Source organism: Periplaneta americana, chromosome 6, assembly GCF_040183065.1.
Source record: "Periplaneta americana isolate PAMFEO1 chromosome 6, P.americana_PAMFEO1_priV1, whole genome shotgun sequence".
Taxonomy (NCBI): Eukaryota; Metazoa; Arthropoda; class Insecta; order Blattodea; family Blattidae; genus Periplaneta; species Periplaneta americana.
The window spans coordinates 61,837,737-61,862,122 of NC_091122.1; the positions used below are offsets into that span (position 1 = coordinate 61,837,737).

The window sequence follows — 24,386 nt, forward strand, 5'->3', positions numbered from 1 at the left end:
CAGGACATTTGTCACAGCTGTAGAAGACGTGACCTGAAAAAGTAACCCTTAGATCGTCTTACAGTTTTTGAACACTTTTTATAAAAATTATGCATGGTGTCATAAATTGTATTTGTTTGTTTTTTATTTTGTGTTATTATTTCACTTCTTACTACTTAGGAATTTTGGGAATGTATAATTACCGGTAATATTCTCTTTTTTTTTTTTACGCAGAACAAGAGTTACGAGAACTTACAGTAATTGTTATGAAATTAATTTAAGCAACACAGTACCGGTAGCAAAATGTTTCAAAATTCTCATTCATAAATCCAAATTTTGAATTGTAAATATATCTACAGAAAAAGTTGACTACACAACGAGTACGAGATCATTGACTGCAGAATGTGGTTGTGGTTGTGGTCATTGTCGGTTGACGGCGTTCGATTCGATTTGATCGAGAGAGAGGGGAGAAGTATCGTGAGTCGCCGCATCGTCTGTGTCGTGCGTGGTTGTATGGATAGGGAAAGGTTCTGTGTGTTAAAGAAGGAACTTGAAGTGTCAGACGATTCCACATGTCAGAAAACGAGGAACTGGACAACCTACATGACGACTACCTCAAATTGTGTCAGCCGTTTAGGGTACTCGTTACTTTTTTTGGTACATCAATTAAGACCAGTGCATCATGGAGTGCCAAGATAATGGATTGACTAGGGCAGTGATTCAAAGTAGTATGGCGTCCAATTTCTTAGCGCCTGTAAAGACAGATCAACAAATCTATGAAAATTCTATGCTAGAGGAAGACCCGAACGCAAATTCGGCTGTAACTCACGAAGAAAAAATTAAGCCAAGATGGGGGCCTCATCACAAAGGAGCTCAGGAGCTTGCAAATCTTTACAGCAGAGGTAAGTTTGCGTTTAGTTTTGAATCGTACGATTGACGGGCTTGTCTTCAACAAATTTTATGTTACTGTATTTCGTGCGTTACATTTTGGTGAAGAGTTTTCGAATCAATAAACGTTGCGAAAGGAGGACTTTCGGGTTAACCTCTATTTTTTTTTTTTTTTTTTACATTTATGATTATAGTAACACGCCCACTTAAAGCCGGTTGAAAGATTGGATCACGCCCATTTTCATTCATCAGCTGACATATGCAATGAGGGGTATTTGAACGTCGTCTGATTGTATGTATGACTGAGAGTTGATATAATGTTGTAAATATTTACCGCAGTTTGGGTTATTGTGAATGGACATAGCATACTTCATGCCAGTCACGTTTTGAAGACTACTCTCTAATGAAGACAGTTCGTATAGATAATTTAGAATCTGAATGCTTTGAATAATATAACTTAATATTTATCGTCTCATTTAGAACACACATTTGGTGTATTTATCTCGTAGTAGATTTTTTTCAGTAGAGGTAACTTAATGTGAAATATAAGTGAACACAAAGGTAGGCCTATAGGTAATACTTAACTTATGCCCTATCGTATCATAAGTCTCTTCTTATTTTATGACAGTGGTAGGCCTATGTAATATATTTATTTGTAAAATAAATTTTAAAATGTATGTGTGCATAATATAATGTAAGGTGGTCTACCTTTGTGTATGTTATATGCACACATAACTTACATTTTAAAATTTATTTTACATGTCTTAATTTATTTCCCTCATTCGTTTTTCTCTTACTTTCGAAAGGTATGTTCCTGAGGATTTTATTTGGTCATTTGTAATTCTTGATATTTTGGCTAAAACAATTTTATTACTCAAATTTAACTAGATATACAGTTATGTCGATTGAGGCCAAGTAATAAATTGTGATTCAGCCTTTATGGCTGTGAATAATTTGTGCAGAAAAGAAGTGGAAAGAATTTGGATCTTTTAAAAATTTAATTATAGTGTCATGTAATCGTCCTGATCGGAAAGAACTGTGCGCTCCAGGTGACAAAAGTCAAATTTGATTAGGTTAAACTTTTTGAACGTAATTATTGTATTTATTAAAAGTGTATTTATTTCTAGTTGGTGGGCATCTATTCTTCTTAAAGAGCTCAGTTGAGAATAAGTGGAAAGTAGCGTTGCCTAATTTGTTATATTTTCAATTAAGTTATATGGTGTTTCACATAGTTCGTCGATAGGAAATAACAGCAATACAATGTAATGGTAGTACATGCCATAATAAGGATGCATAATTTATAAGCTGTTTTTCATTAGATGAAACGCGAGAGAGAGAGAGAGAGATGAGGGATGTGTGCTGCTAATGATGTTGGTATGTAGGCCTAGACCTAATGAAATCAAACAAGAGCCAAAAAGACTATTTTCATAATAAAATTATCATTGAGGATCAGTGATAGGTTTGGTTTGTTCAGGTTTTTGGTATGCCTACCAAGAAACGTATAGTGTGCAAGGTGAACCAAAAACTTGAACAAACCTAACCTGTCACTGATCCTTGATGATGCCCACCATACTGACCAACGTTCAATTTTGCACAGAAGAAAATAATTACCACCAATATTAAATAGGAGGCTTATTGTAAGTATTGGGACTCTTGACTATGCGGCAATCTTGAAGACAGCATTGAAACAAATCAAAATCAAGAGGGACACGTCCAGTCTTCTGCTGAGAGTTAAACCCGGGCCCAAAGAATTTTTAGATACTGGTACAAATGCTACAACCCCAAGCTATAGGTCTAGTGCACTATGTATAAAATGAAAGAAAGATGGACATTTACATATTTTGAAACTAAACCACAAGTTCTGTTCAACAGACGAAATATGTACCGGTACCGTTACTACATTTTTTAGTCTAGTTACGCCAAATTTAATCGTAAGTAGCCTATATACTTATCAGTTCAGTAAAAATGTTGTATAGGCCTATTTTCTTAATCAGTAGAGATTAAAAAAATGTGTAATTTGATACAGTATATAACTTAGTTTTTTTTGTGCTAATTGCGGGTACTTCACTTTTTGACTTTTCATCATTCATTCATATCAGCCAGTTGTGAATTTACCGACAGTCGTTGCCCAGGGTGCGTCATAGGAGTCTGCAAAAAGAGATGATGATGATGATGATGATTTTTTCTTGGGATGCCACAGGAGAATGTGTTCCTGGCGTAAACTTTGTGTCACCTGGACCACGAGCTTGCCCAACACAAGTTACAAACTGGGGTTAAATCGGCGATCGCACCTGTGTGCACAGGATTATAAGTTCAATGCTTTAGTCACTAGACCACCATGGCGGGACATTGTTATAAGTAATTAGGCTAAATGACTGTTTCTAGTCATTTTTATGTCACTACTTGTTTGTAATATTGGTTATTGCATATGAATATATTTAAGGTCATTAATAGGTAACTTACATGTAGTCATTGAAGACATTGCTTTACTAAAATTACATTACATGTAAAATTAATTAATTACTCTACAATCCTATGGTTCCCAAGGGTGCCATAGTGAACTCTCACATATACCGGTGTTAGAATGGGGCTATAATCAAAGAGGAACTCCCATGGGAATACTGAATAGTCATTTCATTTCTTAATTCATAGGATTTACTCTTTAGATAAGGTAATAATGAACATAGGATGAAACTTACTGTTCTCGTAGTATAAGTATTTAATTTGTTAGGATCTACCTATATTTAATAAATGGGATTAAGAGTTTCTTTCTTTGGCCTAGTGACACCATTAAACATTGCTGAGAGCACTAAGGGCATTGTTGAGGGTTTTCGAGACACTTGAAATTAAAAAAAAAACACTAAAGACCTTCTAGTGTATAGGATTTGGATAATTTAGCACATTATGACCACTCTCTTGTGGGGTTTGAGATTCAATACTACACACCTTAATTGACACATTTCCTACCTGTAAGGTGGAGATACATCTCCACACACTTTCTAATCCATTAACCCTAGCAATACCAATGGGGGAAGGAGGTGCCCACATTCTCCAAAATTTATATTTTAAATATGTATGCCTATCATAATTGATATGTTAACAAATATGAAAATGTTATTTTTCAGTTATGAAGCCTTTTATCTTATTATGTTATTGTTTAATCGTTTTCACTGATAGACACATTTTTCTATTATTTAACTAAGTGGACAAAAAATATGCCCTCTTGTTGAAGTAATTGTTCGAAAATATACAATTTGGCATTTCAATTTTTCTCTTTTATTGTAATATATACCATTTGCTGATTACAAATTTACAAACAAAATAACTAATAGGCTTATTTAAAAAAAAAAAAAAATTTTATTCCATTAATTCAAAATACCCCATTATAAAAATTTAAGTAATAGAAACATAAATGTAATACAAACACTGGAAAACTTGGTCAAAGAGAAGCTGCACGTTTGTATTCCATCTCAAGGCAAGCTAGGTAATAAATTGAAAAATAAACACAGAAATAATTTTGGGAGACCAAATATGTTTTCACCGAGAATGTACCAAATATGTTTTCACCGAGAATGTTGATGCTCTGTGCTATGATGACTTTATAATAGTCTCATGTAAAGGATCACTATTCCGTGTTATGTTTTCTGACATTTGGAATCGTCTGACACTTCAAGTTCCGTCTTTAACACACAGAACCTTTCCCTATCCATACAACCACACATGACACAGCTGATGCAGTGACTCTCAATACTTCCCCTCTCTCTCGATCAAATTGAATCGAACACTGTCAACCGACAATGACCACAACCACATTCTGCAGTCGATGATCTTGTTGTGTAGTCAACTTTTCCTGTAGAAATATATTTACAGTAATTCAGAATTTGGATTTATGAATGAGAATTTTAAAACATTTCGCTGCTAGGCGTACAGTCAATGGCATTGAACTGCATGGTCTCATCTCCAGACACAAAGTCAGTTGTAAGGTCAAGAAGGGAATGCTTTGGATGTGGCCTGACCATTTTAAGTAATAAAGAAAGTTATTGGACCTCAGATTTATTTTGCCGTCATTAATTCACATATCATCATCATCATCCATAATTACCATAGCCCGGATTAAGTTCATGGTGCAGCGTGTTGTACAAGAGTGCAGCCGTTCGACTACCCAGTCATTCACAGAATAGGAGTGGTAAGCACAATAAGCCTCAGGCTGCAGTGCAAACCCTCGGGTCCATCCTGTGTACAAGAAAAAAAATAAGTTGGTAAATAAAAGGGGCACATATAAACTGATTATGTTAAGACTGTGAAGAATTTGATTAGTGAATTAAAAATGTTACATCAAACATGTATGTAGGTAATAAATAAATAATAATTGTATTTATATTTCCTTTTGTAATGCTGTTAGGCCTGTATTTTATTGTTATGGTAAAAGTTCTACATTTTCAATAAACCTTATTTTCGTAACTTCATATGAAATAAAATTTCATGTGTTTTCTTATTGTATGGTCAAAAGTACCTTGAATTTGAAGGGGAATATAGAGAATTAAATTAATAGGCAAACACATATGTGGTACAAAGTTTCCCCAGTAGCTGTGTAGCTTTGAATGTCAAATTTCACATATTTAAAATATGATTTTTGATGTTTATTATGTCTCAACCCATAAAATAAGTAATTTTCTTAAATATTTTACTTTTAAACATCAATTTCAATACACACTATTTTAGGTAAGTACAAAAATATTATTGAAGTGGTTCAAAGTTACCCCAAATGACTGTAATACAGACAACATATCCTCAGACATGGGACAGAGGTTGCCTTAGTGTAGAGACCAACTGAGCTTGGTTTTAATAGTCTCGTTTTTCTTGTATGTATGTACTCATGACTAGCATGCAAAAAATACGTGCAGAAAATAATAATTTAAATTATATTTAATGCATATTCAGAAATGAGAATTGAGAAAAACATTTAGTGTATAAGAAGAGAATTCATTCATTCACAGTTTTCTGCCCAAATGCAGGTCTTTCACTACAAACCCAGCATTCTCCAATCTTTCCTATTTTCTGTCTTCCTCTTAGTCTCTGCATATGATCCATATATCTTAATGTCGTCTATCATCTGATATTTCTTCTGCCATGAACTTTTCTGCCTTTCACCATTCCTTGCAGTGCATCCTTCAGCAGGCAGTTTCTTCTCAGTCAGTGACCCAACCAATGTATTACATATTAATTAATACAATGTTAATCTTATTATGATTATTCATTATATATTGTAATTATTTATTACGTCATATAATTATATTGTGAACTCCCTCATTTTCTGTATTTCTATATGTAACCTATACTTGCCTCTTAAATATGCCGTATTTAACTATTATTTACATAACACAATCTTCTTGTAAAATTCAGAAGGTACAGTTTTCATCATTGTTGAATTATACAAAAAGATCATTTTTTTATAATATTGCATTTGGCCTATTCTATTCTTTTCATCCTTCCATTTTGTAGCCATTAATGAAAATAATCACCACAAAAGGGGAAAAGCTTAGCAAGAACTTTATTACAAATACAATATTTTTCGGTTTTTGTGTACCAGTTTAATCTATAAAATACACCAATTTTTCTGGTACATAGTACTACTCTGCCACAAACCACACTGCAAATGTGACGTAGGTACTGCGCACGGGATTTGGAATTTGAAAATGGAACATTTGTTATACAGATCAAAACTCACACTGTATGTGGAATAAAAAGAGCTAAAACTGTATTGTTCTGAGTAATACCGTACATCTGGCAATACTACTTACAATTGCTGTATCAACTATAGTTTGAATAATGGATATAATGCTATTTGATACAATTTTGAACAAAAATTGACTGTATTGAACAGTTTCATAATACTGGTAGGCCTACTTTTTTTTCTAGACATCGGTTTAGTTACCAGTATATTAATATGTGTTATCATGACTACAAATATTATGTTTTATTTTAAAATTGTTTTTGAACATTGCAAATTATATATATGAATTGAGATTAACTGTAGAAATGTGGAAATTTTTTTAAAACTGTGTTATATACCCTTACTACTAAGGAAGGAACCGAATTAGCTGACAGCATCATTTTTCATGTAGAGATCCAGAAAGCATAGGGAGCTACACGTCCCTGTATTCTTTAGGGTCGTCTGTATGTATGTTCTACCATTACTGCCAAAAATACAAACTGCAGATATCAAATCTTGATACAGTTTCAGTAAAGCCACTTGCAGATTGTGCTTGCTTGTTCTGCAGAAATACAAAGGCAGTAATTCATATTGTGTGTTCCAAATTAAGCTTGTTTATTTTCAGGAACAGACTATCATACTTTGCTCCGATTCTACTTTTCTATGCTGTCTAAATCACTATAATTTATTTGTTAAAGTGTTACAATTGATTTTGTACTTACCTGATCTAAAGAGTTACATAAAGTTAGGTCTATTATGCAAATTGTTAGTACCCACCTATCTTTTTCTTTATGATTCTATTTAACCCCTTGAGGCCTGGTGTACATTATTAGTGTACATTGTTTCTTTTTTTCTTTTTTTTTTGGAATGTCTTCGATACTTTTAAATATTTTGAAAAATTCAGTGTGATGGAAATGGAGAATATTATTTTTTAAACATTTCTATACCTGAATTAAAAACAAAATTTAAAATTTTGGGGCCCCAGGGATCAAAATTGTCCCCAAATTATTATTTTTTTTCTGTGAAGACTTGATTTGGGAAATTTGGATCCCCAGAATGATTATGTGACCAGATTTTTTTTTTTCATTTTTTTTTTTTTAATATGAATTCAGGTCTGAAGAGTCTGTACAGAGTGTTCCTATGCTGATTGGTTCCAGCTAGTAAAGTTTTGTTGGCTTAGTTACGATAGTTTGGAGCAACTGTCCTGAGGAAGCTAAGCAGTAAGGGGTAGGAGTGGAACTGGTCTGCATAGGGAGGCGTGCACAGACTTGTCTGTATGCCGGCATACGACCACTCGTTACCTGCTGTAGGTGGAGTAGGACCAGTCTGCATAGGATCTCTTTTTACATGAGCATAAATTATCTGTGTGTAGAATGTATTAATATGTTGGTTACAAAAATAAATTCTGAAACTTCTTTGTAACATTGTCCTTCATAGTCATTGCAGCAAAAATATTTACATTGTGGCTGGATATTTGAGGTTATCTGAAGTCAAGAGCTAATTTTTAATTGATAGTGAGTGCATTGTATAAAATACAGTATAATGCTGGAGCGTTGTATGAATAAATATAGCCTTTTACTGTGTTATCTATATCTAGTCTGTCATTCTAGCAAAGACCTATTCATGCAGTATGCCTATGCTACAAAATAGTATGATAGAAATTAAAAAGTAGTCGGCTATCCAGTCAGTAAATACCATCACAAAAGTTGTAATCTGAACACATGATATAATTTGTATATATTCACTGAATTGTTATCTATAATTTTTTTTCTTTTTATAAATATTTAATTTAACAGTTGCTAGAAATTAATTAGGATGATAATTTACAATAAATTTACGATAAATGTGTTGAATAAAATTTAGAAACTGTTTATAACAACACTGTTTTACGGAAAACTGTGTAACAGCTTCAGAAATTTCAACCCACAGAAATTTAAATTACATTCTAGTGAATATTTGGATTAGTTGTTTGCTTAGGTTATTATATAATATTGTATACATTTCATGAAACTTGATAACTGAAATAAGATTGTATTTTAGTCTTTAATTTCATCTCATTTCATTTCATTCATTCATGTATATAAATTATAAAATGTAGGGCTTACAATTTGCTGAATTTATATAGGCCTATTTGTAAAATTTTATTAATTTCATAATTTAAACAGATTTTTTTCGTCTCATTTTATTTCACCTCGTCCATCCAAGTAATATATTAGATTGCACTTAAAAAAATTCAATATGAGATTTAATCCATCAATATCATAAATATTATAATGATGTATTTATAACCCTAACATAACTGTCGCAGGTAAAATAGGGTTGTGTGTAAAATTGGAGTATAATAAATAAGTACCGTGCTCGTACAACATTCAGAAGAATCTGCTGTAATGGAAACTGCATAATAGGATAGGCCTAATAATAATTTTTTAATAGTAAGAAAAAATGTTTTTGTCTGTTTTAACAATTATTTTCAGAACAATTGCACTTGCCTGAACCAAGTGCATATGTTTGGCTCACACTTTGATTAAAATTGTGTTTATGAATGTTGATTATATAGAGAAGTAGTAGTTTGTTTTATTTTATACTATAAGAAACTAATGCTTCTATCAGGTTACTTTAATGATGCACATTCAGAAATTCTTACTAATAGTACAGTCTTAGAAAAATGTTTTGTCGCACAGATACTTCTTAAGTCCCAGAAAGGAGACATTGCACATGATTAGATATACAACGAAACAAAACTAATTTTATTACCTCAACTAGTCGTTCTTTTGTAAACCAGGTCGCTCGTCCTCTGTCACGTGCACTGCCTCCTTTCTGGGATTTATATAGGATCTATGGGACAAAACTTTTTTTCTAAGACCTACTTACATAATGTTATTAAGATGGTTTTCTGAATTTCGTGCTTTAAGGTGCCTGTTGCTTTTAATTTTATTATTATTATTATTATTATTATTATTATTATTATTATTATTATTATTATTATTATTATTATTATTATTATAGTACAGATTATCCAGACTATATGGGCTGAGGGCAATCCTGGTAATATGGAGGGTGAGAGCTCTATGTGATTTTTGATCCTGCATTCTTAAAGGGACAAAGGTCGGACCCAATATTGTAGAAAATCGTTAATCTCGTGTACATAATAAACGACTTTTTATTCGTAATTGTCTTAAAAAAATTTTGTTATTGTTCAGTACTGTATATACACTACTGTAATTTTTTAATAAAGTAATCCGGATAACACGTAAGACTGGATAACCGGGACTCTACCGTGTTGTTATTGAATAATATTAACGTCCAGACCAATAATTTTACATAATAATGAGTTTCTAGATTGTTTAATTCGAAATTTGAGACTTGCAGTGTTGTGGTGTAGTTTTGTACAGTTATTTCACTCAGTGTAAAGAGGAATCTTATTTGTTTCAACATCAGGAACATAATCGGTAACAAATTCATCATAATGGCCAAAATAGCCTTGACAACTGGATTTGACTAGTTCCGTCCTGGTAACTTCTTACATTATGACAATAGCTAACATCGAGAAAATAAATTGCAATAATTGGATTATTTATTCAAAGTATAGGCTATCCAGAGATTTTTACCCATCTACTTGTATAGCAATCAGCCAAATCTCTCAGGCAGTTACCACAATAGAGCACTGCAAACATTGGCCAAAGACGGTCCCCCCCCCCCCCCCCCCCCCCCCCCCCCGCTTAACGGTGCTTCATCGAAGAAAAAGTGTAATAAAAATTTTGTTATATTAACATGTAGAATCACCTCTTAAATTTTGGTGAATCGGTCTCCTTCCAATCTGTTTACTGCAATATTTCCTAACAACCAAGAATTTTATGTCAGTGTGGCCACTAATCATCGTCTTTAATTATCGAAAAAACAAGTTTTATTTAATTCTTTATAACTTACACAATATAGGCTACTGCATTATTCATATTACACAACCAAGAATTTTTTGTGAGTGTAATCATCAATTTATTTAAACTTTTACTACTTACACAATATAGCCTACCGCTAAACTCTTATTAGACAACCAAGAATTTAATGTCAGTGCAGTAAATAAACATATGCATTGAGAAAAACAGATTTTATTTCTTATTTTTAGTGACTCGCATAATATATTGCATTACTCCCATTGCAAATCCAAGAGTATGATGTCATTGCAGTCACTAATCATGTTCATTATTTTCAGAAACTGGTAATTATTTGCAAAACTGAAGCCTGTTTCTTGACATCAGTTTCAAGTAATATTTAGATAAGGATGTCATACCTTGATACTGGGAATACCCTTGGGTTTTCCAACTTGTTATGGAGATGGTGTGCCAGATTTTGCAATTTTTACCGTAAAAAAATTTAATTGTAACTGAGAACCACCAGTCTTCCTAGTAAAACAATATCATTGATCCTGTTTGAGTTTGTGCTTGAACCATATCATGTAAGATCTTTCAGAATCACTGATTAACTATTATTTTATTCAAATAAAGTAAACAATTAATTATGGTGTTCAGAATGGTTTTTATTAAGTTCTGTAGAGGTGAATGATCTTTCCATAAGAAGTCTTCTTTTAATTGCAGTTTAAGAATATTCACTCTGCCTGAATTCGCATTCTGCACAGTAGTTTTGAAATCTGGAAAATCATTAAACCTTTTACATTTTGTCAGTGAGGTCTTTACTCGATGATGGAAGAATCTCCTACACACTTAAATATGTGCTCAGGTTCACATTAGTTTGTCTCGGTTATATCTGCAGACACCATACGGCAATTTAAAACAAAGTTGTTGTTTTCCAATCGCCGCTTTTGGGATCATTTAACCCATTTTGCTTCTTGCCTCCTAGTAAAGGGCACTCAAATTTCTGCGCTTCTTTCTTCAGTTTAGTGCATTGCAGCAGATGTTCTTCGTTCATTAATGATCCTAGTATGCTACGCAGTGGACATTCTTCTGTGTTGTAAATTCCGATCTTGCAAAGATGTGATACAAGGCAGTCATGTCCTGTATTCAAACTGAAAATAGCTACGACTTTCTTTCTGGGTTTTATTTAGGCTATAAGTTTTCCAAAGTTTATTTATTTCTGTCCATTATTATTTAAAACAAAGTAGAAATGTGAAAAAGGTCCTGTTCTTGTTTTGTGACATGTAGTTATCTACCCAAAGAATAATTTTCTTGGCATCATGCTCAGTAAGGAGAAACTTGTAGGAGTTTATCTTCCTGAGTCCTGAGACTTGTTTTGTTTTATTTTTAAAGTTCAATATAATTCTACACTTAAAAAAAAGTCACTGAAACGAAGAAAAATGCTCAAAAAAATTATGCAGGTTACAGTTACGGCACAGATGCAGGTATATTATAATATACTTGGGGTCTCTACACATACATCTTATATCATAATTTTTTACTCTTAGGATATAACATTTATTGTGTACTTACTTTGAAAGCATGTCCTACTGTGCCTTGGCGTTGAGTTGCTGGTCGCTATTTTCATTTACAAATAGTTGAAACACGCACTGCAATCATTTTTTTTTTTTTTTTTTCAGTTTTAAGATGTTTTTATTAAAAGTACCAGGTCTCTTGGACTCTTGCCTTTTACAAAAATATGATTTTATAAATTGAATGTAAATAGGTTTTGTTAAAGAAAATTGATTACTAAGTCCATCAAAGATGGAAGTATTTGTTTGAATTTATGTTATGTCTCTTAGTGAAGGGTTGGCATGATGAAGTAGCTTGTTCCTGTATGTAGTCTGTAGATCTTGAATATGAGCAACCAGGAAGGGTATATGAAGTTCACTGTAGAGTTTGACATTGTTCGTGAGGTAGTGTGCACCAGTGATTGTTCTGTAGACAGCTCTTTGAATTCCTTCCAGACTCTTCAGGTGGCGAGGATGAGCTTGGCCCCATATCTCACAGCAGTAGTGGATGTATGATCTGATGACTGATGTATACAGCAGGACTTTTGCTTTCCTTGAAGTCAGACTTTTGAAAAGTGGATAGAGTGCCATGTATCTTTAAATGCTTTGTCTCTTATGTTTTGAATGTGATGCCTGTAAGATAAACGTTTGTCTATAAGTTCCAAGATATTTAAATGATGTGGTAAAAGGTATTATTTGGTTTTGAATACTCAGTTAGTCTATAATCCTGGGAAAACGTTTAGTAAAGACCATCAATTGAGAACTGCAATCATTGAATCATTCTTCTTGTGCTTTCTGTAAGTCCCAAGAGATGTCAGGAACTTTACAAGTGATCGATAATGATTCCACCTAGTGGAAAATTTGAAACTAAATGCATGTATGAAATATAGTATACTATACTCCAGGACCCAGGAGGTTATAATATCTTCCTTTCGGTAATTCTAGAGTACGACCACTTCACGATTTTCGAACTTTTTTTTTCAAAACAACGATTTTATGCACGACTATCTGAAGATAATACAAAAAAGTTTCAGAAATGCATAATTCGATTATAACCCAACATAACCTATCACAGCCTAAACTAATCTTAACTAACCCAAGAAAAACTAAGCTAAACATAACCTAACCTAAGCTAAGCTAAACTACTCTGATCACCACCAAGTAGTAAACATCATCTACCAACAAACATAACATTATGCTACCATCCAGAACTGCGTAAAACTTAAAAATCTAAAACATGTAAACCCATAGTCCCCTCGCAACAATCTACGCACATAAATGATGGGAATTTAATATAGAATAATTATACATGCTCAGAACTTCTAAAATCCATGGAGAGTCTTTCCTCCCAGAATTAATCTCCTTTCCATCCCTAATTGCCTCATGCCACACAACAGCAATACGTTGTAACCCTCTGTTTTTTTGTACCTACAGGGACAAACCTTTCATTACTGGCATATATGAGAGTCATTTCATAAATAATGCATAGGTTGCCAGAACTGTGAGGATGATGACGAAACGCCAGTGAAAATTACGTCATTTGCAGCATACTCTGTGTTTAGTTAACGTGAACTAGAAATGGAGTCTACATGTGTTTTGGGTACCATGATGATTGAAAACCAAAGATCGAATCTTTACGTGACAAAACCACCCCACAGAAATCCACACTTCCACAGCTTTGAGTGGAGTTTGTGGTGAACTTTTAGTGAACTGTAATACAGTTTCTTGTTGAGCTACTCGTTTTCGTGATGGTCCTGTCAGCAAGTTTGCAGTGTCCAGACATTTCTGCTTCTGTTCAGCAGTCAAGCAGTGAGGGACCCATCGCGCAGATTTTTTTTTTTTTTTTAATTCTTTCTCAAAATACAGAATACTGAATTTGGTGAAGTACCTATAGCTTCTGAAAGTTCCTCACACGTCGCTCGACAATTTTCTTGAAGAGCATTCGCCACAAGTTTCACACTTTGTTCATGTGTTGATGTTTTCAGCCTTCCTGGTATTGCATAATCATTTAAGCTGATATGAAAACGAGTAGTCCAACGAGAAACTGTACTACAGTCCACTGTAAGCTCATCACAAACTTCGTTCCACTGTGGATTTCTGTAAGGTTTTACCACATAAAGATTTGATCTTCGGTCTTCAATCATTACAGTATGAGAGACACATGTAGGCTCCATTTCTAGCTCTTGTTACCTAAACACAGAGTATGTTATGGACGAAACGAACATACATGCTTCTTTCTCAATCCTTCAACTGCAACTGACGTAATTTTCATTGGTGTTGCGTCACCCACTTCACAGTTCTCCCAATCTGTGTATTATTTATGAAATGAACCTCGTAGAATTAGGCGCTGAGAAAATATGACTGATTTAAACATTTCACTTCATGGCAACATGTTATACTTTTTCTAAGTCAACTAAATATACAGCTTCATCTTCAGCCCTTTTCTCTGCATGTTCCTCATACCTACTTTGATCTAGCAGTTTAAGTGTTCTTCATATGAATGTCGCATTTCTTGCAGTCATGACAGTTATCATCTTGATTTTCTTCGAAATGTGGATGAATCTTAAAAATGTTCACAAAGTTTACATTCTTCAGGTCCCATTAAAAAAAAAAGTATGTTTAGTTTTTTAACTATTGAAAGATGTAAATCAAAGGAGAAGGAAAAATGTGGGTATTTTCTTTGAAAATCACAAAACATTTCTGTTAAAGTACATCACTTGGCAGATACTTCTGCTGAGGGGGCTTGCTCCCTTCGGTCATGAGAAATGAATAACTCCACACACTCTTCAATAATACTGTGATCTAGTTTATTATGAAATCGCTTGCTTTTTCTTCCATCAAGTTTTGGAGTGATGAAACATTTATCACAGTTTTTGGATAATTGAAGACCTCCCCGGAATAAAGATGTAACCAACAAAAGTGTAAAATTATTTCAGGGGCATATTTCATTAGGCTTATATTTACTATCACAACCATTGACTAAACCATTGAATGCAATAATTTGTTATAAATAAATGCTTTAAAGTTACTTTTTCCACCCACATCTCATATTTCAAGAATTTGTATTTCCTACTTTTTCTGAGGTCTTCGATTTTGTCATTACCTACTTTTGTGAAAGCTAAGTGTTGTGGGGGAAAAAAGACCATACTAAGCATAATTAGTTTTATCTGAACCTTCTAGACCATAACAGGATTAAGTGCAGTATACTAAGATAATTTTGTGATAAGTGAAATAGACCTTCAGATACCATATTTTGTTTAGTGTACTGAGTTACCACTAAAAGACATAGTATAACAAGTATGCAAGAGAGAACTCTCGTCTTTGAGCGAAAAAAATTCCTGGAGAGAGTCTACTCTGGGTTGCCTCTGCCCCTTGAGTGCTTGTGAGTGAACGCTTACCCACTGTAATTTTTGTGATAAAACATAAACAGTCACTTCTCTCTCAGAGAGATATCTGATGTTTTCCTGAGTTAGCTCTCTAGGTGACTCCATTTGATTTGCAAAGTGAAATGACACATTATCTGTTGATAGTTTGTCCTAGAAGAAACAGAAAGTGCATTGACACTCAGCCATAGTTGATTGCCTACAAAACTTGATATCGATTTTTGAACATGTAGAAGAAAGAAGAGGTGGTGCTCCTCCATATGAAAACAACGAGAGCATCTTCCTATACAACATTGGTGATTCAGGTTTTCAGAGTGCAGTGGGTGAAGACATTAGTGTTCATCGCTGTACTATATGTTTCCATTATGGGACCACTCCTATTCTTGATCATGGTGAATATGACCTTCCAGAAAATGTTAGTTGTGAGTCTGTATTATTTGCAGATGACACAACTCTTTATTCATCACATACTAATATAAAAACTTTAAGTTCAACAATGAAAAAATCATATAATACTGCAGTAAATTGGTTTCGAGTGAATGGTTTCAATCTAAATTTAAATAAAACTCAAAATATAATATTTTCATTGAAAAATACATTGAACGCCGAAGCTCAGTCACGGGTAAAATTGTTAGGACTTGTATTAGATTCTAAACTAGCATGGGATGAACATATTAATTTAAGTATTAGGCTATCGAGAGTAGGCCTAATTTACTTATTAAGACATTTAAAACCTTTATGCCAAAATTCTACCTCATAAATTCTTATTATGCCTTTTTCAATAGTATTTTATCATATGGTATTTATAGTTGAGGAAATAGCAATAACATATCCAAGATTTTCAATTAAAAAAAAAAATAAGCCACAAGCATTTTAACAGGGTCTGCATATGACGCTCACTGTAGACCATTATTTATTCAAGAAAAAATTTTAACTGTCATAAATTTACATATATTCCAATGTCTAATGAAAATTAAGAAAAACCTTAATACCTATCACCCTAAAACAGAAGTTCATCACTATAATATAAGGTACAATTATTGTCTTTCAGAACCTAGAGTTAGATTAAGTAAGTCCAAAAAATGGTTCATTTCTGTTGCTATAACAATGTTTAATAAGTTACCACAAAAGGCAGATGATGCAAGTTAACTTATATACAATTTAAATCTGTTTTGTATAACTGGTTAATCAACCATCCATTCTATAGTATTAGTGAATTTCTTGACTCCAATGTAAATGTATTCTAAATTTATGAGCTGCATTGTTCTTTATTATTACGACTAGCTGTACCTGTGTGCTCCGCTGCACCCGTTAGAAATAAATATAAAATAATTACATAATTAAAATAGGACATTTGATCCAGGGAACATTCGTGTTTGATAGAAGGATAAATCGTTTAATATGTTACTTAATTTAAATTGCATCCAAATAATTAAAATGCGATCATTTTGGTCCAGAGACCACTCATTGGTGTAATGACAATTCCTTTAACATGTTTCTAATTTTTATTACATGCAGCCATAGTTTAATGAGCATTGACATCACTTAGATTTAACGTGTATACTTTACTTGTTATAGGTTTCCATTGAATTATGGTAATAACCTAATTTTAACCCTTGTTTTCTACGTATTCAGTAAATGGCGTTTGGCCCACTATGGTTCTGAACCCTTCAAATAACTTAAATTATATTATATAATATTACATTACATATATTATATTATATTATATTATATTATATTATATTATATTATATTATATTATATTATATTATATTATATTATATTATATTATATTATATTATATTATATTATATTATATCAGAAGTTACTGTAATAACATTATAGCATTATGTCCATCTAGAGAAACTACACTTTCCAATGGTGAAATAATTAATTATGCAAATCGGTTAATTTAGCTTCCGATATTACTTCATACAAACACAAACATTCTCTATAGGCTATCTTTCATAGCTTTCGATTGTTGCTGTCCAAGGCCCCTTGTAGACGAAGTCGTCTATTTTTTATTTCATTATACGGCCTTAGATGGCAGTTATTTTAATTTTAAAACTCATTTATCTCATTAAATATCAGTCCTATCAAAATTTTTCAAGGAATAAAACTTATCGCAAATTGTTTTTAAAGAACCTTTTGTTATGTAACATTTTTCACAAAAATCAATAATAAGCGAGATATTTCGATTTATTTAATTCAGGCCCCCTTATAACCCTCCTTTTAAATGTATTTTGAATGCCATATAGCCTAAAATCTAAGTTACAACGAACATAATTTATATTCCAATTTTCATCGAAATCCGTTCATCCATTATCGCGTGAAAAGGTAACAAACATACAGACTGGTAGGCATACAAACAAAAATTAAAAAAAAAAACTATTTTCGGTTTCAGGGTGGTTAATTATATATGTTAGGACCAATTATTTTTGGGAAATCGAAAATTACCAGAAAAATTTCGGCAACAGATTTATTATTAGTATAGATTGTTATTGTTATTAGTATTGGTTATTATTATTACCAGTATTGTATTTCTTTTGTATTGTTGTATTCATCTGTTTTTATATTTTATGTCGAATATTGTTTTATATCTCTTGTTATTTAGTATATTTTATGTCTATTGTAACAAACTGTTGCTCATGACATTAATAGACGATTGATTGATCAAAACATTTTCACTTTTACTAACAAAAATATAATTAGAAAGGACCTGTACATCCATTTTCTTGCTGATGTTGCTTTGTGTAAACTGATTGGCAGGAGCTCTACACTTTCCCTCACCTTACAGAAGTAGTGGACTGCACTCAGGTGCAAATAAAAAATATCGCAACTTCATGGAGATGACTATATAAACAGAAAATGAGTCCCCAGCATTAATATATACAGGCTCTGAAGCTGCATGATTCTTGAATTTGGAGAAATTCAGACATGCTGCTGGTTGGCTGACAGAAACACCAGGAACGTTTGCTGAGACTCACTGAGTTTGCAATGATATGAGTGAAGAGTAATTATTTGGATCAGTGAAATAAATGTGATGAAATTTATTTTCCCCATCTGTAAGGTCAACCTATCTACTTTTTTTCTCATTCTTTGAAAATTATTGGATTGATTCCCATTCTTTTAAGCGTTTTTTTTTATGTTATAAGGTTTTTATATTTAGGATTCTTTCTACAGTTGTCAATGTGATGCTGAGATGTTCCTGAATTCTAATTTTAAACACGCTATATGCTTTTGTTGTTAATCTCTTGAGTTCAGAACTTGGGATTTACTTACATTTAAAAGAATAGGAAAATCACCTAGTATATCCAGGAAACCAGATTGCACTTCTAAACTCTCGTCTTACATTATGAAGACCGAGGCTGAAGGATTAAAAGCTCAGACTAGGAAATACTTTCGTCAGAGACGTTTAAAAATGTCAGACAGAAGTTTTAGTTTCGGTTTATCATCACCTCAAAACCAAACTCTCGGGGCCTGCTATGTGCAACTTGAGAGAAAGGTGGCCAGAACTCAATTTTTTTTATCACATCATCCCTTGTCTTTTCTTTGCTCTCTCTTGGAAGTTTCTTACCATGTGGCATGTTATGTGTGCAATTTTTTTAGATAAAACCTACCTACTTGTTACTTAGTTTGTCTCCATTTGTTTATTGTTCTCTCGAAAACTATTGCTTCTTGTATGCTTGTCGTATTATAGTGATATTACATTATCTTGTTTTACAGATATAATATTTTGTCACCATACGAACTTCTGTAACAATAAATTGTTTAGTTAGAATTTATATTTATCTTAGTCCACCACTGTGGAGTAACGGTTATCTTGTCTATGAAACAAATAGGCCTGGATTCTAAACCTGGTTTGGGCAAGTTATCTGATGACTGGTTTTTCAGGCATTTTTCCTCAACCCATTAAGAGCAAATGCTGCGTAACTTTTTGGCACTGGACCTAGAAAATTTAATTTGAACATGATGTGTAGGTCTGATAAGTTCTTTTACAATAACTGAATAGATATATTCGTCAAATTGCTTATCAAAATCACAATGCTATAATTGACAAAATATTACAACATTTATAGTTCTGCAGGAAGATAATATAAATTTGAATCGTGTAATTTTATTTTATCATTCAGCAACATTCATTTTATATGTCCATGTTCATATACAATCTAGTTTCAAGTATTTAATATGTAATCAACATGTATCTTAGCCACAATGTTTCCACACAACGTATTCATATTCTTGCATTGTTATGTGTTCTGAAGATGGCACTGTTAATGTTGTAATATTTTGTTAATTATAGCAATCTGATTTTGACAAGCAATTTGACGGACATACCTATTCAATTATTCTAGAAAACTTAGTTTACAGTATTGTAATACTTGTTTTGAATTTTTAAACTGATGAAACTGAAGTGGATCTAAGGACGAGAGGAGGGTGTGGACTAAAGGGGTTGTAAGCACAGTATTCACACACACACAAGAAAAACTAAATAATTCTTGTGCAAAATGTCATATGATAGTGATAGATTGGAAACATTATTTCTCAGACACTGTAACAAAATCCACTTTGCTATAGACTATGCCATGCAAATTAGTGTCAACTTGATCATTTTGTCTGGTGTTAAATCTTACCCTGTTACTGTTTTTTCAGACTGGAAACAAATATAGTATCAGTACTACTGCGATTCTGTGAAATTCCCAAATAAATTGTAAACCACTATTGTCTTTATTTCGAAGGACTGTCCACTGTCCAGTTCTTGGTATTCTGTAGGATATCGATTTGTTGTCTGTAACCTATTTTCTACTAGTGGCGTAGCCAGTGGATGGGCCAGGTGGGCCCAGGCCCACCCAAAAAATAGGCGAATTTTTGCAACTAAACCATGGACCCAAAGCAATAGTTACAGTCGATAGCATTAAGGTAAAAAGTAAAAAATCCGTTCATTTCTTCAAGAGCCAATTTAACTGTGTTGGATTGGGCCTAAAAAATTGTCTGGCAACAATAAAAAGAAAGAAGCCGTGGAGGCTACTGAATTGTTACTGTACATCAGCTAGGAAAATTTGACACCTTATTTTATTTGGTATGTTTAGACGATATTATTGCTCTTGCAAATTCATTATCGGAAGCACCTCAGTATCAAGAAATGGATATTAGTAAATGTTCGTCCTTCATTAAGGCAATGATATAAAACTTTTCAAAGCTCTGAAACTAAGAAAAATTCGACAATCATGTGAAGTACAAGGCTTTGTAATCTAGTTCTATCTATTGAGAGGGAGAAAAGTTGGGATTTGTTGAAGGATCCATAATCAGCGATCGACAGATTCATTGCTAGGAAATCTCGACAGCTCCAGTTTACCTTATGAAATGTATGTAAAGGTATGCCTTGCATGATTGTTTGTCATAATTTTGCATGTTATTAAATAACACTTCCGAGAATGAGTTTCAAGAGAGTTGACAGCAACGGCATTGTTAGGAGATGGGTTAGGTACTTTCTAAACCCAAAAAAATTAATCTGGCCCACCCAAAATAATTAGTCTGCCTACGCCACTATTTCCTACTCTGCTTTTTCCGTCAGAAGTTTGCTATCTCCTGTAAAGAGTCCGCAGTTTCAATAGGCCTAGTTCATTCAGAAGGCAGAGAATATTAGATAAATTTTGCCTGAAGTTCTCTCAATTAGCGAATTATTTTTGCACATGTCAGCACACGACATGTGGCTTTATTGTCTTTATGATGGAAACCATGCTAGAATTGATCATCACTCCTTAAAAATCCATTGCCTTTGGTCTGGTTTGAATGTACAAACTTCGAATCTAATGAAAGGATAATAATAAATCCGTGGTGCAATATACCTGGATGGCCAAAGCCAACCATCAATTTTCTGGCTTCACATCCAAAGGTGAATGATCATTCAACTATGTATGACTTCAGCCTTTCTCAGCATTGATTCATAATGATGGATTCACTGGCTACCAGTCGAGTTAAGTTGTGGAATACTCCAAGCTTTCGGCTACTGATTCTGTAGCCATCTTCAGGGAACTGATGATACCAATGTCTGAATGTCTCTCATATATATATATATATATATATATATAAATTGGTTTTATAAATTCTAACTTTCAGATTTTTTTTGACAGCAGACTAGATGACAAAAGCTTCTCAACCGAATAATAACCTGTCTAAAATCCAGTAAAACTAGCGGAAAACCCACTAATTTGGCAGCATTAGGACTGGCGGGTGTGTCGTACTAATGTACAGCCTCAACGGTGTATTCTACATTGAAAATTCAAGCACATTAGATTGAAAACTACATATTTCCAACAACTTTCCCCTCTTTCCATTTTTTGCTATCTGCACTAATAACAGACTTTGTCTATGCTGCTGGGCTTTTGAATCATCCTGTATTGAGCATATTTTGTAGCATGTTGAGTGATTTTTTTTTTCTTTTTCTTTTTAGGGAAGCGTACACAAGAATGTATCTGTGTTGGAATCTGCATAACTCTGATGATGGTCAACTTCTACTTCATTGTTATTCATTTTCGAATGGAGAATTTAAGTACCATTGTGATAGCAGCACTTTGTGGAATCATCACAGCTGACTTGAGTTCAGGACTAGTCCATTGGGGTGCAGACACTTGGGGATCTGTGGAACTCCCCATTATTGGCAAGGTAAGAATATGTATTCTACTTAGCCTACTATTCTGTGATTTTATGTGAAAAATAATTTCAGCTTATATGAAATTTATTTATTTATTCATTCATTCATTCTTTCTTGCTTTCTCATTAGAGAAACTATTGTAGTCCACACTTGTGGAGTAACGGTTAGAGCTTCTGACCGCAAAAACCAGGTGGTCTGGGTTCGAATCTCAGTCAGGACAGATTACTTGGTTGAGGTTTTTTCCGGCATTTTCTCTCAACTCAATACAAGCAAATGCTGGACTCTAGACTCATTTTACTGCATTATCACCTTCATTTCATTCATTTGCTAAATAACCTGAGGTGTTGATACAGCATCGTAAAATAACCCACTAAGAAAAAGAGCTATGTGTTTGTTGCAGCAGAAAAAAAAAAGATTTCGAGCTTTTAGTCCGAAATGCTTTCAGCGTACCTAATGCTCTAAGTTCCAGTAGCCCTCAGGACGAGCCAAGTAGTTACAGCCCTTAGAGAAGAGTGCTTTATGTTACAGAACTATGTGTTGCATGTCAGTGAACCAAAGTGGAGTCGAATATGTTTTGATATTAACATTACTTTTAATGGAAATTTACATATTATGTTCAGGGGTTTAAAAATAATTGTATTTTTTCTGTTTCTTAATTATGTACGAGATATTTTGAGAAGAATTTGTAATGTATTAAGTATTCATTTTTTGTGAATTTCCAAATGCAAATTAAGATTATCTGGGCTTATATATTTTGGAAAGCTAATAATAATAATAATAATAATAATAATAATAATAATAGAATTTTTTAGGGACCTGAAACTAGCACTTGGGTGATGTTATGTGGATAAAGTTTTAGAAATGTAGTAACATATTACGATGTACTGAAGTACATATTATGATATTTCCATGCAGAAATTCTGCGTCATCATATGATGAAGAATGAGTGGAATAGAGAAAAATTCTCTCCGGCACTGGGATTTGAACCTGGGTTTTCAGCTCTATGTGCTGATGCTCTATCCACTAAGACACACTGGACTCCCATCCCGATGCCTGACAGAATCCTCTCATTTTAAGTTCCACCTCTTAGGTTCCCTTTAGTAGCCAACCCTCATGCACTACATCACAGATGTGTGACAGTGGTACAATGTACACACAGTGTGCAGAGGTGCGCTCTTACAAGAGACTAAGCAGCCGAAATCCGACAGAATAAGTGCAGTCTTAAATCACATTAAGTGATTATTTTTTGCATATCATATATTATAGAGATGTACCGAAGTACGTATGATATTTCCATGCAGAAATTCTGCGTCATCATATGATGAAGAGAGAATTCTGTCCGGTATCGGGATGGGAATCTGGTGTGGCTTAGTGGATAGAGGGTCAGCAAGTAGAGCTGAAAACCCGGGTTCAAATCTTGGTGCCAGAGAGAATTTTTCTCTGTTCCACTCATTCTTCATCATGTAGTAACATGTTATACCCATGTAGGCTATATGCAATCTCTACTTGCTGGAATAATTTTGGGGGAGATTTTCTTGGAGATTTTTTTGATTGAGCATGAATGTCGCCACATTAAATGTTATGAGTGAAATGTAATGTATTTTATTTAATTTCTTGTTGAATACTGATACTGTACTATGGTTTTACTTCTTTTTTTTATTAACTGTTGCTTTTTTTTTTTTTACATTAGTAATATGTCTTCCTTCTTCTTCCATGCAGTAGGCAGTGTTTCCTGTGGCACCAGCAATTCAATAATCTGAGATCTATTCAATTCTGTTTTCATTGTCAGAATTTTCTTCGGCCATTCCGTGAGCATCACATTGATCCAACATCAATCACAAGACACGATTTCATAGAAACCAATGGGGATAACTTCATGGTAACAATACCTTTCCTGGGCCGGATGACGTGGCACTTCATTACCCTCTCAGAAGAGGAAGTCCAAAAAAACTTCTCGTGGAGCTGTTACTTATTCCTTCTTGCCATATTTGTAGCCATGACTAATCAGGTAAGAATTACCGTTTCAAATGTGTCATTCTGACAACTACCAAAATATGTGTTAAAGAACGTGATAACTTTGAAATTACTTTTGCATAAGCTTATAATAAATTAACTCTTACATTTTGGCATGTTGTAATTAGGTTGATGGTGACCAAATTTTGTTATGCTATTATACAGGGTGATTCACGAGGATGTACCGTCACTTACGGAGCTTATTTCCGAAGACATTCTGAGCAAGAAAGCCATATAAATATGTGTCCTAATGTCAGTATTTTCAGAGTTACAGTAATATGAAGTTGTTAGTAAAATACCTTTTTTCTTAAGTTTTAAGGGTAAAAGAATATTACA

The 24,386-nt window shown here is 33.4% G+C and overlaps 1 protein-coding gene across 1 annotated transcript in view; it reads left to right on the forward strand.

Annotated features, from left to right (window-relative positions):
* The first annotated feature begins 437 nt into the window (after positions 1-437).
* Positions 438-24,386, forward strand: part of Kua (Plasmanylethanolamine desaturase Kua) — a 30,112-nt gene continuing 6,163 nt past the window's right edge. Inside the window, exons 1-3 of the mRNA XM_069828220.1 lie at positions 438-881; positions 21,837-22,048; positions 23,827-24,045. Of these exons, the coding sequence (XP_069684321.1) occupies positions 662-881; positions 21,837-22,048; positions 23,827-24,045 (651 nt within the window). The 5' untranslated portion in view covers positions 438-661. The remainder of the gene's footprint in view (positions 882-21,836; positions 22,049-23,826; positions 24,046-24,386) is intronic.